This window comes from Nanorana parkeri, unplaced genomic scaffold (assembly GCF_000935625.1).
Source record: "Nanorana parkeri isolate BGI_ZX_2015 unplaced genomic scaffold, ASM93562v1 scaffold753, whole genome shotgun sequence".
NCBI lineage: Eukaryota > Metazoa > Chordata > Amphibia > Anura > Dicroglossidae > Nanorana > Nanorana parkeri.
The window spans coordinates 62,902-80,712 of NW_017307021.1; the positions used below are offsets into that span (position 1 = coordinate 62,902).

The 17,811-nt window shown below is 45.7% G+C and overlaps 1 protein-coding gene across 3 annotated transcripts in view; it reads right to left on the bottom strand.

The window, feature by feature from the left end:
- PDLIM1 (PDZ and LIM domain 1) overlaps positions 1 to 17,811 on the bottom strand; it is a 46,791-nt gene that overhangs the window by 28,226 nt on the left and 754 nt on the right. For all 3 annotated transcript variants that reach the window (XM_018564457.1, XM_018564459.1, XM_018564458.1), the window contains exon 2: positions 1,233 to 1,384. In XM_018564457.1, the coding sequence (XP_018419959.1) occupies positions 1,233 to 1,384 (152 nt within the window). The remainder of the gene's footprint in view (positions 1 to 1,232; positions 1,385 to 17,811) is intronic.

Here is a 17,811-nt window from a genome sequence, read left to right on the forward strand (position 1 = left end):
CGCGACTTAAAGACCAAGTACAAATGTGGGTCCTGAGGTTACACACTTTGAGAACCACTGATCTATCTCAATGTGTTTAAACACATCTGTTGGCTATTGGGCTATCAGGTCAATGGGAGATTCAGCCCAACAGCCAACTGCAGGGGTATACACGGCAGGCTCACAACGTAGCACCTATTTCCAAGACAGTAGCCAAGTGTTGTCACTCTGCAACAGGACGTTTGGTTATTGAAAAGATCTCCAGGTAACAAACTTTGGAACAGATTCACAAAAATATCATTTGCTTTAGGCCCCTTCCACACGGGCGTCCATCCGCTCTGATCAGCTAGGGATCTGTGGACAGATCTGGTGATCAGAGCAGCATGGAACAGATACCACTTTTGTGATAACCAGGTCTGCTCATTTATTTCCAGCAATTTGCAATGGAGGAAAAAACTCAACTAAACTGGACCCATGTTAGGTCCAGGGGCAGTTGGATGTAAAGGGATGTGGGTCTGTTTACATCCTGATACCTTCAAATCTGTCACGTTCAGGTCCACCAAAACACAACACAACTCTTTTCTGGTTTGTTTTGGCCCTAGACAGACTCAGAGGAAGTCTAGGGCTAATGTTTTTAAAACCTTGTTTATATGTATGATTTGTAATTCCTGTAACTCAAAGTATGTGCTTACTGGAAATGGACAAGATTTCTGTTTCATGCAGCTGTATACCATCAGGGGAAGAGGATACATCCTGGAGTGTATAAACTACGATACGCAGCTGGTATCACTCTTCGACATTCGTGAAGTTTCACAAAGCACTTGGGTAACAAATGAGGTATAGAGCAGAGACACAGGGCTCATGTACATGGGGATTTGTTTTCTGCTTGTAAAGTGCTTTGAAGTGATAAATATGGATTTTCTAAAACCCCTTTCACTCATACTGAAAGTTCACTTATATATGATTTGTGGAAAATATGATTCCAACCATGTAACCAGGGCTGTATTACTAACTGAAGTGATGATATGACTCTCACTTATGAGGTACACCATACAATAGTTCCCCTTTAGGCATCAGTCCATTGTTCTTCTCTGGTCCCATGCCTCTGAATACAGGCGTCCCACTTCTACACAAGGCGGGAGGAGACCGCAGGAATGCGCACACATTCATGTTTTTACATGAGCTGTAGCTGAAGCACTTCCAGAGAATGCAGACTGGGTTATGTTGTCATATATCCGCTCAGGGAATGTTACCTGTTAATGGTGAGAGACAGATCATCTTCACAGGCTTTGATTTTGTTCTGTGCTTCTAAATGAGTCATTCCGTCTGTGTTCTCTCCATCAATGGCGATCACTACATCTCCGGTACACAGCTCAGCCAGAGCAGCCTTGCTACCGGGAGCCACCTGTAAGAAGAAAAAGAGTTCAATGATATATCATTCATGGGGAATAGGATTCAAAGAGTGCAGCCAGGGCTGTTCTTACCATATGGCCCTCCGGTGCCTAGAGCAAAGGGGGCACCCCAAATCCTTTATTTTACTACTATAAAAAGGTAAAAAATGGCAGCTGTGAATTAACGGTACCATTAAGTCAAAGGTGTTTGCATTTAAACCAACTCTGGGTATACAGCCCATTAAGCTTAAAGAAGAATGCCGGGAACTTTTTTATTAACACTTGCAGTGGGGTGCTCATTTTCGCCTAGGGACTAAAAATTTTTAAAAAAGTTATATACTCACCCGAACCTTGGATTAGGTCGGCTGTCACAGCACTCCCTCGCCATGCTTCAGCGATGGTATGTCCCTCGGCGTTCTCCCTTCCTGTACACGATGTATAGAATGTGATGACTCAAGGATCCTTAGACTGCTGCAGTGGAGCAAAGCTGGAAGGACCTTTCTACAAGCAAGCCAGCTCGGAGGTTCAGGTGAGTATGGGCAGCACAGTGGTGTAGGGATTAGCTCTTCTGCCTTGCAGCACTGGGGGTCTCTGGTTCGAATCCCGGCCTTGCACGATCTGCAAGGGGTTTGCATGTTCTCCCTGTGCTTGTGTGGGTTTCCCCCGGGTACTCCCACACTCCAAAGACATGCTGGAAGGTTCATTGGCTCCTGTCTAAATTGTCCCTGTGTGTATGATGTGATATAAGGACCTTAGATTGTAAGCTCCTGATGTGAAACTATGTAAAGTGCTGGGTAAATTGTCGGCGCTATATAAATACCAGTAATAGAGAAAACGCACACTTCTGTATAATAATAGAAAAAAGGTGCATTCATTTTTATTTTTTTTGCATTGGAGCCAGTAAAGCATTGCAACCAAGATTAGTGGATGGCAAGTGCAATGCTCTGGCTCCTGCAGACTCTTCCTCCCATCTATGTCCATACCTCGGTACGAACATTCAGTAACAGGGACCGGAGGAAGAATGATTGCACTACAAGACTGGTGATGTCACTGCACTTGTATTCCATTAAGAACTACAAGTCCCTCTGCTATGGTGGCTGGTGGCACTTGTATCTCCATTCATGGATCCTATCAAAGGATCTGTAAATGGCTGTGCGAGCCGAGCCACGCACAGCCGCACTGAGTTCAAGCTGCAATCACTTAGCAAGAATTTTCAGACCGGCACTATCAATCGACTTTACTGAAAATGGAGGGCTGCAAACAAGGCCACACACTGCTCAAAATTTCAGCAGCATTCCAGCAGTGTATGGCCAGGGCTGTCAACAGTGCTTTGCATTGCAGTATCACTTTTTGGCAGGATCACCAGGTATTTTTGTGTAGGAGCAGCTTTTTCTACCCCAGATATACACTTTCAGCATAGCTGCAATGTTGGCTGGGTACAGTCAGCACTTCTCTGATCGGATTGTTGCCCTTGAAAGGTGTAAAATAAACCCAATGATGTTGGTTTCCTCAAGAATGACTGTGTGTGCAGATCAAATGGGATTCAAATGTTAACACACAAGCAGCAGCCACGAATATGCTTTAATGTTATTATTCAGGATGTTCTATTGCAGGGCAGGCAACCTCTGCACCCCATCACGCCTCTCCTCTGGAGTGTTGCAAAGCATCATGGGACTTGTAGTTCCACAACAGCTGGAGTGCTGAGGTTGACAGCCCATTGACACATTTATCTAGGTTTGCCGTTTCAACATTGTGTTTTTTTTTTTTTAATAGTGCAAACCTGAACTCCCGCTTTTTTTATGTCTTGCTTTTAGCAGTGACAGACTGACAAGTCTCAGGAATTTGGTATGTGTCTTTTTATGGTCACACAGAAGGTAGAGAACAGATTAAAATCACATGCTGACTGCCTGGCAGAGGATATTGCTTCACTCCTTAGACCTTCTGCTTTCATCGCTGTAACATGGACTGTACAAGTGATGGCCTTAGCTGTACTTTACTATAGGACTGACATTGTATGTGCAATGTGAGGTATCTCTAAGGGCCTGTTCACATGAGTTTCAGGTCCTGATTTTTTTGTTTTTTTTTGCTGGAGTGGGGTTAATCAGTATGTTAGCTGCAGTGCAGTGCATTTTTGATGCGTTTTGCGTTTCCAGACCGTTTCCTGACCGTACAAAATGTGAAAACGGACTGCGAACGTGAGAACTGTAGCCCATAAAACACATAGGGATACATTGGGATGCATTTTTAGTGCAGGAGCGTACGTATCAGGTCAGCACCGAAAACGGACGTCGTGTGAACAGGCCCTTAGATTTCTTTCATATGTTTAATATGTTGAAGTGACAAATGATGTAGTTTGGGAGAATTTTAAAGCCTGATCTAAAACCGATACAGCCCTTATCTCGTAGGGAATACTCACCCCTGGGGTATGGGGTACTAGTAATAGCACGCCAAATGCGGCAGTGCAAACTCAGAGCACGTCACAAAATTTGCTACATACACAACTTTTCCCGCATTTGGCGCGTGTTCAGCACCCACTGTAATCAATGGGGACGCACGCAGACAGCAGGAAACAAAGTTTACTGCCACGTGCGTTCCAGATACGCCCATATGCGAGTAGGGGCTTATCTTGGGGTTTTGGGTCTGCACACCAGCTGTCCCCAACCCGGGGTCTACCCCATCTTCCTGCTGAATCTTCTATTATGAAGAAACAGGGGTGCTAGCACATGGTAAAGTGGCCTGGAACACCCAAAGCTCCTAAAAGGACAGGAACAGGGAGATCTCACTTTGTAGTATACAAGACACATAGTAAGCCAGAGACAGACTCGGGTCACAGTGCTGTACTATGACTAGGATATCTTTTTTGGGTGGACCAACCCTTTAAAGAAGAATTTCAGGCAAAACATTTCTTAACCCTTGCAGTGAGGCTACCCCTGCACTGCAAGTGTTAATTGCTTTTTTTTTGTCTAGGGACAAAAATAAAGTTAGACTCACCTAATCCTCTGAGCTGGCTTGCTCTTAGGCCGGTCCTTCCAGCGTCACTGCTCCTACACTGCAGTGATGGAATGTCTCTCGGCATCCTCACATCCAATACACCGTGTATTGGATGTGATAACTCGAGGATCCTTAAGGTGCCCATACACTGTTAGAATTTCGGGCGATTGCAGAAGGAACCGGCTGAAAATTGTACAGTGTGTGCCGTTGTCGGCACCGTTTCGATCGGTATCCCTCAGTCAGCTGATCGAAGGAGCCGGTCGTAACATCTTCGATCGATCAGAGCCAGCAGCCAATGAGCTGCCCGCTCTGATCGGGTATTCTGACAGGAGCCGGTGGGATTCCTCTATTGACACGCTGCTTGTGTTAATGGAGAATTCGGGTCAATTTTTTCGTTCAGCCTGTGGGTTGAACGAAAAAAAAATAGATCTGTGTATGGCCAGCCTTAGACTGCTGCAGTGGAGGGGGAGAGAGGCTGGAAGGAGCAGTCTATGAGCAGGTCGCGTAAGAGGATCAGGCGAGCATAACATTTTTATTTTGGTGCCTAGCGGTTAACCCTTGCAATGCCGGAGTAGCCCCACTGCAAGGTTTAAGAAAAGATTTGCCTGGAGTTCTACTTTAAGGATCATACACACAGCTATTTTACATGTAACTGAGTATTCACTCTCTGATTATTTCAAAGCAGCTGTCACTGTCACTTAACCACTGATCAGCCACAACCATCCAGCTGGGCACTGAAAAAAACATTCAGAAATGTATAGAATATGCATTTTGTTATTTCTAGGTGTCACCAAACTTCATTCAAACCTGGGCTGTAAAATGAAGATCAGAAAACGTAATAAAAAAAATAATAATTGGCTTTCGCCAACATAGAATAGTTTGTACTCCCCTTTCACACACGTGCGATGCAACACAGGATAATGAGCGGCACGCAGGTGACGCTACTACTTGGCACTGGCACCCGAAACGCAGCAGGGAAAAAACACACGTCTCTGCCCGCGCGTTGATGCGCAACAAACACAGAACTCCAACTGCTGCCTGAGTTACTCTGCTGCGTTTGTTGTGCGTAGGGCAGCCAATTGAAATGATTGTGAGGTGCGGCAAAACGCACATTCATGCACACCATAAGTGCGAACAGGGCCTCAAAGAATATTTCCACGTTTGCAGTAACGTTTGAAAAAAAAAAACACATTATATGTTTGTTATTTGTTCCTACTCACACAGCATTCCGCCCATACCTGATTTCTTACTTCTCTAGTCTGTAACAAGTTTGTTCTTTTATGTTTTGCTGACAATGTAAATACTGGAGGTACAGAAGGAGGCAAAGTATTTATTCTTTAACAAACAGTAAACATTGCACTGTACTGCAATGATTATACAAACACAATCTGCATTACAAACACAGAATGTTCTCACCACTGGAGGGGAAAGAGCTGGGACTTGTCTGTGGAGATACAACTCAGCTGTATAAGCGCCAATATCCAACTATAAGGACTAAAAGGAGCCCATAGGCCTGGGAGGTCAGCTGTATGTGCATGCATGACCCAACCATACAAGCTGGAAGATGTTCACGTGGAAAGTCTTGTCAGAACATTCCATAATGCCATCAGAAACTTGACAAATGTTTAATATTTTGGTTGATTTTAAAATTTGATTTTGGAATGAATGGCGTTTCCTGCATTAAAGAACTCCTGGCAGCAATTTTAAATAACCATTGCAGTGGTGTTCCCCCCCCACCCCCCCACACTGCAAGGGTTAACTGCTAATTTTTGCCTTGGGAAAAAAAAGTTATACTCACCCAATCCCCATGACTTGGCTTGCTCTTAGACCGGTCCCTGGAGACCCTTTCCCCCTCCTCTGCAGCAGAGGAGGAAAGAGGCTGGAGAAGCGCTGCCAGCTCTGAGGATCGGGTGAGCATAACTTTTTTTCTTTATTAACACTGGGCAAATATGATCAGTTAATTCTTGCAGTGCGGGGGGAGCACCACTGCAAGGGTTAATAAAGTTCTTTAAAACCACATTCAATGATAGAATTTCATTTGTTTGAGACAAAATGTTCCATCCTGCGCCTTCCATATTTTTGTCACTACGGTCCAAATTGAACATTGGTATGACCCCATCAACATCATGAAATGACTACATTCTAACGGTCTATACCCAGCTCTAGGCACCATAGTGTTCCAATGGAGAGGTAAGGTTCAGAAGCTTCCAGATGCCCTCAGTGCACCTATTGCAGGGGGAACAATAGCAAATTGAATAGGTTTCTCTAAATTACTAAAACACATTTGTTTCTGAAAGATGTCACCCAACTAGAGTCTGCTCGACCCACAGAAGGTAAAGCTGGCCATACACTGCAGGCTGAATGAAAAAAAAAAAAAAAAAAAAAAAGAAATAGCGGATTCCTCCATCCACGCTAAACAGCATGGCCACTGGTGCTCTGTCCCCACCTTCTCCTACTATGCACGTCACACTCAGCGCTCTGCAGCCACAATCACTTCCGCTGCGAGTGCTAAGTTAGCAGTGCTGATCGCTGACTTGCAGCGGAGGTTTGCTAACTCAGTACTCGCAGCAGCTGGGCAACAGAACGCACCTCTGGTAGTTATTGCTTCTAAAAAATGACAGTTGGCATCTAACTTTTAAAGGGTCTTGTCTAGTTGTTGTCAATGGAGCTGGCTCCTGGATTGGACAGCCTGGCTCCTGAATTTCATATTGATTTGTCCACCACTCTATAAGACATTGTGGGGGAATGAGCCCCCCATTATTATTATACAGAATTTATATAGTGCTAACAGTTAGCGTTTTACAAAATGGGGGACACAGTACAGTTACAATACAATTTCAGTACAATGGGGTTAGGAGGGCCCTGCTCATGAGAGTTTACAATCCCTCCATGTCCAGTGCAAATATACAGCACAACACAGCTGTCTAACCAGCTCCTGGGTGCTATGCGTCCACAAGAAAATAAAAAGCGACATATAATCCTTGAAATGGTGGAGCCCCTGCTGTATATGTGATGGTAATGATGATATTTACATTGATGCTGAGAAAGTCCATCCAAGAGAATTAGGAAACATATGGCCAAACATTTCAGTGCAGGAATTAAGTATTCCGCAGTCCAGACAGATCTTATCTGTGCCACAAATAACTTTTCCACAAACACATTCCCCGGGCTAATCAAACAAATGTCCGGACCACAGAAAGCTTCTGAGGAGGATAAACAAAGTGGCCCTCGTCATTCTACATTGCTTAGTGTAGTCACACATTTGAGTTCTGCCCTTGATACTTTTTTTTATTTGCAGTAACAGTTAGATTTTAGGACGAGTGTTCGGGGTCCACTCACTTCTTCTGAGGTTCAAGCGGTACCTATACACAGAGGTTTAGCCAAATGTTAAGATCAGATATTATTCAAAGCTAAACGATTTGAAATAATATAAGTTTATTAGAGTTTATTCAAGTCTAAAGGTGCCCATACACCTTACAACCATCGCAAGACTTTTGTCTTGCGCTGGTCGTAAGCTAATTAAAAGCTTGTACGATCTGCGCATCTTGGACAGGCAGATCGTACTTGCGATCATCGAAAGCCCGCCCCGCGCGCGCACACTGGGCCGTTCCGCAGTTGTCGAACGAGCAGGCTAGAAACCTGCCGACAATCTACAATGGGTTTTCTAGCATGCTGGTTCGACAAAAGACGTGCGACCGTACAGTAAAAACGGTCACACGCCTTCCATACACCTTGCGATTATTGTACGATCGCTAAATAAATATCGCTATCGTACGATAAATCGCAAGGTGTATGGGCACCTTAAGACAGTATAGAGGGTGGTCGGTGGCCATTAAAGCACCTTTCACATGGTGGTTTTTCAGGTGGATCCAGTCAGAAACTCGATGTTAGTCTTCAGGCCGCCGGATGTAAATGGATATGCTCCTGTTTACATGCTATTACCTCACTCAGTCTATGTCCAAAAAAAACATGGAGGATGGAGGAAAAAAAAAACTGAATAGGCACGGATGTCACAAAAGCAACATCTGTTCCCTACTGCTCCAATCAGGAGATCTGTTCACGCACCCCCTGCTGATCAGAGCGGACAGGCGCTTGTGTGAAAGGGGCCTAAATCCATAGTGAACACCATGCGAATGCACTATGTCAGAGGCATGTAAAGAAAAAGTGGAAAAAAATAAAAAACCAGTAGACATCTTAGCAGGTTGGGTTCCCTGCAAAGTGCTCCAATCAATAAACACTCGCACTCCCTTAGCAAAACTCTGTGAGATCAATGCCCTGAAGCATCCCCCCATCAAAATAAAAAGGTTCAATTGGACTTTAAATCTTTTTATTGTAATTTACTTCTTCACGTACAGCATACATGAAAGCTTATCAATAAAGGGCAACCCTACCTAGCAAGGTTTCATTCACCTGCCATCTATAGCTTTTGCTGAAATAACACCACAACAGCTTCATATGGCTTTTACAGCAATCTTCTGGGTCCTGTAATGGGGCTGAGCAGGTCAGCTTTGCTCTGAAAACACAGGGGATCACTCGCTTGCCACATTGGCCATTCAGAGAACATCTAGTATTTTTCATCACTGTATACAAAGCATTCTCCGATTGGACGAGAGACAGTGATATCACAATCCGCCCCTCATGTGCCAAACAGTGATATCACAATCCGCCCCTCGTCCGATCTGCTCATGTGCCAAATTTCCAGACCTGTATGATATGGCTAAATCTTCAAAAACAACAGACTATCAATGCGTTTGGACCCTTCAGTTGCACCATATTATTGTTACCCTTGACACGGTCATGAAAGAACTACAGGGGTTGCCATTGCTGACCTCCTGAAGAAAATATTGCCATTGCTGACCTCCTTTCCCTCTTGCAAGGCAATACTAGTTGCCTTGCAAGAGGGAAAGGTCTGCTTATAATCCAAGAGCCCCCTCTCCCTTTATGAATCACTTATGACGTGACTACATACTTACTTTAACCCATGTTAAGCATAGGTGGGTGTGAGGTCGCCAACATCCCAGAAAGGTTCCTGAGGAATACAGAGCAGCCCAAATCTCAGAAGACGGCATCCCATTCCATTGCAATTGCGTCTTTTCATGGCATTTGCGCTGTAGGATTGTGACATCACCCTCACCTAGGCGCTGTGGGTGGTAGATAGGGGTAAGCCAAGTACAATCTCACATTTTTTTCTTTACAGGTTATTTTTTCACCTATCTATGCAGAGGGAGGGGGCCTGGACAGTTTTGGACCTTGCATTGCACTGCTGAGAATGTGGGACAAACTTGCATTCATTTTCCTTAATGAACATATAGGTTTATGTTCCCCTGGAATAAAGGTGTACATGTTTATCTGGTGAGCAGATTAAGTTATTCTCTGCTGTATCTGGCTAGGACAATAAAATTAGTAGGAAAAAGAACTCTCTGTGGGCATCTACATAGATCTGCTGGTGCTCATAGACTCAACAGTCATCTGCCATCCATCTAATGTCTATCATATTTGCCTACACTCACTCTAATCAAACAATAGCTAATTCTGACCAGCCAGTTCCCAGTTGTGAGGTCAGATGGATGCCAATGGGCACCATTAGTGGAGCTGGCAGATGACAGCGATGGCAGTTTACATAAAACAGACTTGCCGCAGGGGACACAGTGTACAATCAACAGACTGCACAGTTTGTCAGGTTAACACAACAGCTTTACATAGTCAGACCCATGAAAGCTGCTATTGTTACTTTTCCTGTTTGTCACAGGGTGCTGAACATTGTCACTATTACTGTTTACACAATGACTCAGAGCTCTACCATATGTACTGCTGACCTGAGAAAGGTAAAATGTCTAGCACCACAGCCAGGAGATAGTAACAACCTCGAATTTCTATTTAAAGCACATGTCAAAAAATGAGATTGTGTAACTGTTAATGTGCCAGAAATGACAAAACAGCTCTGAATTTCTGGGTACCTGGTGTCAGCTCTGCCCACTTCATTTCTGATGGATTTTAAAGAACACAGACCTCTTCTAATCTCCTCTCCTTACAGAATTCTGGACTACAGAACTAAGCCTTCCCTCGCTGTCTCACTCCACATATATATATTGATTTATTTTGAAATAAAACAATGCTTGTGCCTGGACTCTTGCAACTAGGCAAACTAGGGCGCAGCCTTGACCACTCACCCCCCCTCCCCCCCCCCCCCGGGCCCCCCCTCCTTTTCAAATTGCCAAAACACAAAAAAATTGCAAAAGCCAAAAGCAAGCTGGCTATTGCAACATTGAGACAACTTTCTCACTCAGGTCCACTTCTCTGCTCAGTGGGTGAGGTTTCAATAGTCAGTCTACTATTGGCTATTTCAAATGAAAATAGCCAATAGCAGTCTGGCTATTGCTCACGGCTGCTTATAGTCACCTGTGGAAGCTAGCCGGCAGAAGAATGGGGTCACACAGGAGGATTGGGGGTTGTGCCGTGGGAGGGGTATGTGGGGTGTAAGTAGCTGGTCTTGCCTAGGGTGCAAAATAGTCTAGCAACCAGCTCACCTTCACTACAGAGGTTGTTTTACTGCTCTTGCAGAACAGCTTCAAAGAATAACTCTGCTGCAGAACAGTTATGCAAGAGCAATAAAACCATTTCAATAGTGAGGTAGGTATGCTGGTTAGATCAGTATGTTTTCAGATCATTAGAGGAAACTGGATCACCCAAATGTAACCTATACAAATAGGCCTCATTCACACACAACGCAAGAGCAAAATTGTATATTGCGTATATGCGTATGTACGCTGCCCGGACGCATCTCGGTTCCATTCTGTTTTTGCGCATGTTTACGCTACGCAAATATACGGCTCCATACGCAGCTATGTGTATGGAACCATTTATTTGCACATGTTGCATATTTGACAATACGCGCGTATACAATCACTAAGCAGATGGTGTGCCTCATGGGAAATAATCACAGAAACCCCCGGATCATCTAGTCTCTAGTTGAGTTTGGAGTTACTCATATGTCAAGGTAAAAAAAAACAACACATATTTAGTATATCTCTGAAATACATGGCCCATTTCCCCAAGTTTTATCCTTTTACACATCCTGCGTGTACAGAAAAATAACCGTTTATGTGCCAGAAATATAGATGAACAGTGTATTTTTGGCAACGAACACCTAAATAAGCGGTGTCAGCCCTGCCTACTTAATTTCTGATGTATTACAGAGAACACAGACGTCTCCTCATCTCTCCCCTCCTCAGGTTTGCAAATCAGAGCAAAGTCAGAGGTCCTTATCTGCATACTTGTTCTTGGCCAGTGAAAAGTATTGGCGCAAGGCCAGCATGACAGACAGGGAATTAATATTCAAATGATGAGAACTCAGCAGTGGCAGTCTCTGGGTTTCTCCCCTTTAATGTGAACCTAAGTGTCAGTGGAGCCCCTGAACATCCCAGCTTCCAGGATATGAGGACAGAAGACAATGGCCCCCCCATCCCATTGTCACATTGCATCCTTTAGGTATAGCTAAGCGGCAGCGCCATATGTGAACTTACAGTAAGAAAAGATGTTTCAATAATTGACTAACACGGATTGTCACATCATGGGACACAAGCAACTGTTGTCCGTACTAAACAGCCACCCGTTCCAATGTGGCCAATCGCATTGCAGCCGAAGGGCGTGGCTGCGGTGCCATTCACTTTAATGCACCGCCACGCCCCTGCAACACAGTGAGCCGGCCGTAATGCGATCCAGTGCGGTCCCGCTAGAATGGGGCCGGAAAGCGCTCTGGCTGGTATAAACTAGCCCTAAAGCCTATCTCCGGGCACGCCAAAACACTACCTTTGGTGTGGGGCAACCCCTGCACTACAAGGGTTCAGTGCCTGTCAATGTCTAGGGGTATGATACCTACTTGATTTCCCACTCACTGGAGGTGGGCGATCTCCTCTTCCCCCCTCCACTCCGGCTGGTGAAATGTCCCTCGGTGTCCTCATGTCTGATTCCTATGGAAAGTGCATTATAAAAGATGATGGAGCAAAGGGGAGAAAGGACTGCGGAGACCAGCAGCCCAGAGGGAGCTGGCAGGGGCAAGAAAACAGGTCATTTAAAGTACTTTACTCCAGTCCCCTAGACAAAAATGAACACTTTAACTCTTGCAGTTCAGGGGTAGTGCCACTGCAAGAGTCGTTTCCTGGTCTGCTTGGAGATGTGCATTAGGCTGGTCATACTGTACACTCTCGTGTATGAGAAAAAGCACTCGGTTCCCCAAACAGCGTGGATGGAGGAATCTCCCCTGCCAGACTATTATGCTTACTGCTGTCTGAATACCTAAACAGTGACTGCAGCTGATTGAATGCAGCAACTGTTAGCTCTCCTCTTGGCTCCTGCAACAAAATTTGAGGAATAAATTGGATGGGGGAATCCTCCTGACAGAATTTTCAGATCAGCTCCTTTGACAAAAGTGGATTGGAAAAGGTGCACGTATGGGGCCACCACTGCTCAAACTTATTGAACTGATTGAAATTCACTTAGTGGCCCTGTCCACAGCTTCCCACCCGACATTTTGCAATCTGAAAATTGAAGGGGCCAGGCGGAGAATTGTCAGCCTAACCGTGACTGTATCTAATTGACTGACAGAATACAGGGGGGGGGATTCCCCTATCCACCCTGTTCAGCATGCATGGAACATTCAGCTCCGAGAAAAACCTTCTAGTGTACGGCCAGCTTTAAGGTGGCCATACACTTTACAACCATCGCAAGACCTACGATCTGCCAAGACGTACGATCTGACCATCTTGGACAGGCAGATCGTACTTGCGATCATAGCAAGCCCGCCCCCGAGGGGCGTGCTTCCGATGACCGCAATGCTGAACGGGCAGTGTGCGCGTGCGCACACCGGCCCGTTCGGCATTTGTCTCCCGAGCACCGTTCAAACCAGCCGGAAATCGTAAGCATCGCTAGCGTGCTCCTTAGACAAAAGACGTGCGACCGTACAGTAGAAACGGTCGCACGTCTTCATTCACACTGCACGATTCTCGTACGATCGCGGGAGAATCGTGCAGTGTATGGGCACCTTTAGTCTGGAGTCGTTATCACTATTCTTATCATATATCGCCCTTTGTATTCACGTGAGCAGTCATTAACATCTAATCTGACCTACAGACATGGAATCAGTCAAAGCTCTTCAATGAGTTCCATTCAGTGGCAGGCTTCACACACACTTTGTATTTTCCCCACTTTTGCTTACGTTATCTTCAGCTGGATTTCACTCTTGATAAGTCAGGGCTTGTTCACACCAAGCGCGGAGCAGATCCGGACCAGAGCAGGTGCAGACCAGATCCAATGTCCAATGTATTCCTATGGTATTTTGACCTCCAGTTCACATCGCAGCGTGCGGATCCAGACCAGATCGGATGAAAAAAATGCGGCAAGCCCTATTTTACCTGCCCTGGATCTGGTCTGGAACGCATCAAAAACGCAAAAACGCATGCAAGTGCCTGAAAGTCCATGTCAACGTTTTTTTTACCAAAACCGGCCCTAAACGCATCAAAAACGCGTCTAAAACGTGGCGCAACCCACTACACTGCGTGTGCAGAAACCTGACCGGATCTGGTCTGCATTTGGTGTGAACAAGGCCTCAAGGTCGAGTCAAACTTCCCAGCTGTGAGGATGGCCTTTGTCAAGTGGATGAGATCACCCTGGCCTGTGGCCAAGCCGGAGCCACAATCACCTTTCCTAAAACAGCCGTGTCACTCCGCACACTGCCCAAAACACAAGGCAGACCTTCGTCTACAGAACGCCAGCCATGTGTTCTATTGGAAAGAAGAGTATCACATGGACACAGAAACATGCCTCAGCTTCCAGATACCAGGCAGCCATTAGAATGATGGGAACAAGCAGAAGGAATGGACTTTCAAAAAAGATGATCTATTGCACGGAAAATATCACTTACTGGACCCTTTCCTAGAGCTGCCCATACACCTTGCCATCATCGGACAAAACTTTCCGCCCGATAATCGAACCGTCGTATGATTTTTGTACGGCGGCCCCCTCCTCTCCCCATTTATAGCAAGGTTCAATTAGCGCGAGTTTTAAAAAAAATCACCTGGATGAATTGCGTTATTTGACCGCACAGATTTTCGTTTGCGCATGAGCAGTGTTAATCGTACGAATTTTGACGCCACCAACCTTGCGAAAATCGTACGTTCGACCGCAGTTTTCTAACCTGCTTGTTACTCAAAAGTCGGTCGATTGTACAGTATTTGCGGTTGTACACTGCCCATCAACCTTATGAATATCGGACGAAAACACGATCGCATACAAAAATCGGCCGATATTCGTTAGGTATATGGGCAGCTTAACTGTACCCGAACATAGAGGCCGCCGTGTACCCGAACATAGAGGCCGCCGTGTACCCGAACATACAGGCCGCCGTGTACCCGAACATACAGGCCGCCGTGTACCCGAACATACAGGCCGCCGTGTACCCGAACATAGAGGCTGCCGTGTACCCGAACATAGAGGCTGCCGTGTACCCGTACATAGAGGCCGCTAACAACACAGGCGAGTGTCAGATCATCACACACATTCAAAGGGGATTTCCATTTTTGCATCCAAATTGGGATGACAGCGACATTGTATTTGTTGCATGTTCCTGCACAGATTGCGTCACAAATATTTCTATAATTGCTGTTTCCAGGTTTAGGTTTTATTTACAATCCTTCCGAGCTACAAGATGAAAAATGATTTTTACAAAATATTGAAACATGTTAGAGGCCTGTTTGGAGGAGGACTTTGTGTAGACTGGAAACAGACTGAAAGGAGAACAGACTGGGAGCACCATGAGCTCTCTCTCATTAACATACAATGCTTCCAGATCTTTAACCCTTTGTTCAGCTCTAGTCTACAACTGATAATTAGATCTGCCGGCACAGTACACACAGGGTTAAGATGGGAAATATGAAATCCAAACCCTTCTCCCGAGACCGGGTGACAGCCCGCCGTGACATCCCATCTGATTGATGCCTGCCGGCGGCCATCTTGGTGATAGAAGTCGGCAGAGAGAGGAGGGGGCGTTCACTGAAGGGGGCATTCTCTCTCCTGACACTGTCGGGCTCTTGGTCCATGACCAAGTGCCCGACTTTTTTTGAGGGGGAGGCGACACCAAAATGACTGTCAGTCATTTCGGTGTCACCCCTGCAATGGTGACACCCGGGTGCGGGCCGCACCCCCCTTGTGACGCCACTACCATAACGTTGCATACGGGGGGGAAGCTAGGTAGGATTTTTCACATTCAAAAAAAAAGGAACTTTATTGGACATAGAAAAATACAGAACACAAGTATCACAACCTGGCAACTGTTCAAATATACACATTTGGTTCTGCTGCATGAACGGGAACACATAACATATAGAAGTGTTTCCCAAATTTGACTGTAAAATTGGAAATACACTTTCTATGCAATGTACGTGGGGGTACTGCCAGCAAGGGTTAAATGGCCCAACGGTAGGAGACTAACACTGACTATACACGGCTGGGATTTTGGCTGATTTCAATTGGAGCTGTGACTGACCCGGTCAGCACCACCCAGATCAATAACATTAAGGTGCCCATACACCTTACGATTATCGCACGATAATCGTATGCGATCGACTTTTCGTACGACAATCGTAACGTGTGAATGTAGTGCCTGACCGATAGTACTGTACAATCATACGACTTTTGACGGTCAAGCATGTTTGAAAACTTTGGTTGATCGTACGATGTTCGCATGGTTGGTGGCGTTTCCGTCCGTCAAAAGTCGTACGATTAACACTGCGCATGCGCAAACGAAAATAATTGCGGTCAATTACCGCAAGTCGTCCAGGTGTTTTTTTCTAACTACCGCTGATTGAACCTTGCGATAATCGGGGCAGGATGGGGCCGTCGTACGAAAATCGTACGACGGTTCGATCATCGGACGAAAAGTTTTGTCCGATAATCGTAAGGTGTATGGGCACCTTTAGATTTTACAAAACGAATGCGAATGTCAGACGGACAGTGACTGCATCCAATCAGACTGGACTGCCATGGGTGCCATCTGTCTGAATACAACAGCTGATGGTGCAGATTCCTCCATCCATGTTGCCAAGGGCCCATTTACACTTGCGAATAGGGCCAAAACGCATGTGTCCCACAAATCCATCCGTGAGACTTCTACAATACAATGACAGCTGCCACCACCCGCAGCTGTACACATGCCATTCGTATGTCATTGCACAGGCTCAATTTCCTGCGCACTGTGTGTTCACGTGCGATCATCCACAGGATTACATGCAAATGGAGAGCGAACAACTGCAGGTGGTGGCAGCTGTCATTGTATTGTACAGCGTCTCCTGTCTGCAGCACATCGCATGAGTCTCATGGTGGGATTCCCGACACGCCTGCAATCGGCCCCATTCGTGGGATGATTGAGGGAGATCTAACCATGTATGGCCAGCTTTAGGGCCCGGGTGAATGCAGCACGACTGTGACATCAGACACGTCTGTCATCATTCACAACTCATTGCAGGTTCTGCTTTTACATTCCCATAGATCTGCATGGAGGGGGGAGAAGCCTGTGACCCCTGACCCCACAATGTGTAGTGCACAGGCCTACCTGACTGTATACAGATTGTGCAGGTCCTCATATTATATAGATTTGGTAGATTGAAAGTTGATTGTACAGAGATTGTAAGGTCAGATTGTAAGGTGTGTACAGAGATTGTAATGTGTGTACAGAGATTGTAATGTGTGTACAGAGATTGTAAGGTCAAATTGTAAGCTGTGTACAGGAGATTGTACGGTCAGAATGTAAGGTGTGTACAGAGATTGTAAGGTGTGTACAGAGATTGTACGGTCAGATTGTAATGTATGTACAGAGATTGTACGGTCAGATTGTAATGTATGTACAGAGATTGTACGGTCAGATTGTAATGTATGTACAGAGATTGTACGGTCAGATTGTAATGTATGTACAGAGATTGTACGGTCAGATTGTAAGGTGTGTACAGAGATTGTACGGTCAGATTGCACAGAGATTGTACGGTCAGATTGTAAGGTGTGTGTTGATATTAAGCTCTATCATGAATAGTGACGTGTGGTCAGCACTGTGACATGGAATAAACATGTACACTCCGCTGAGCCCAGCGTGCATTGTTACAGACAAGATCATAGGCTGTGTCATAGAGGCTGTCAGATCTCCCGGCCATGTGTGGAATACACTCGGTAGGCTGTAGCTCTCCCCATACTGCAGGGCATGCTGGTACCTGTAGTTCCCCGGCAGCTGCAGAGTGACAATACATTTGCCTCCAGGCCAAGTATAGTCGGTGTGATGTAGAAGTCAGGAAGCCGCCTGTACTCCACCCTCCCCGTCACCTCACACCCAGCCCTGCACATCACAGGGTCAGGAAGTGACATTACAGAAATATTACACACCTGTGCTGGGAGCTACACACAGACCCCC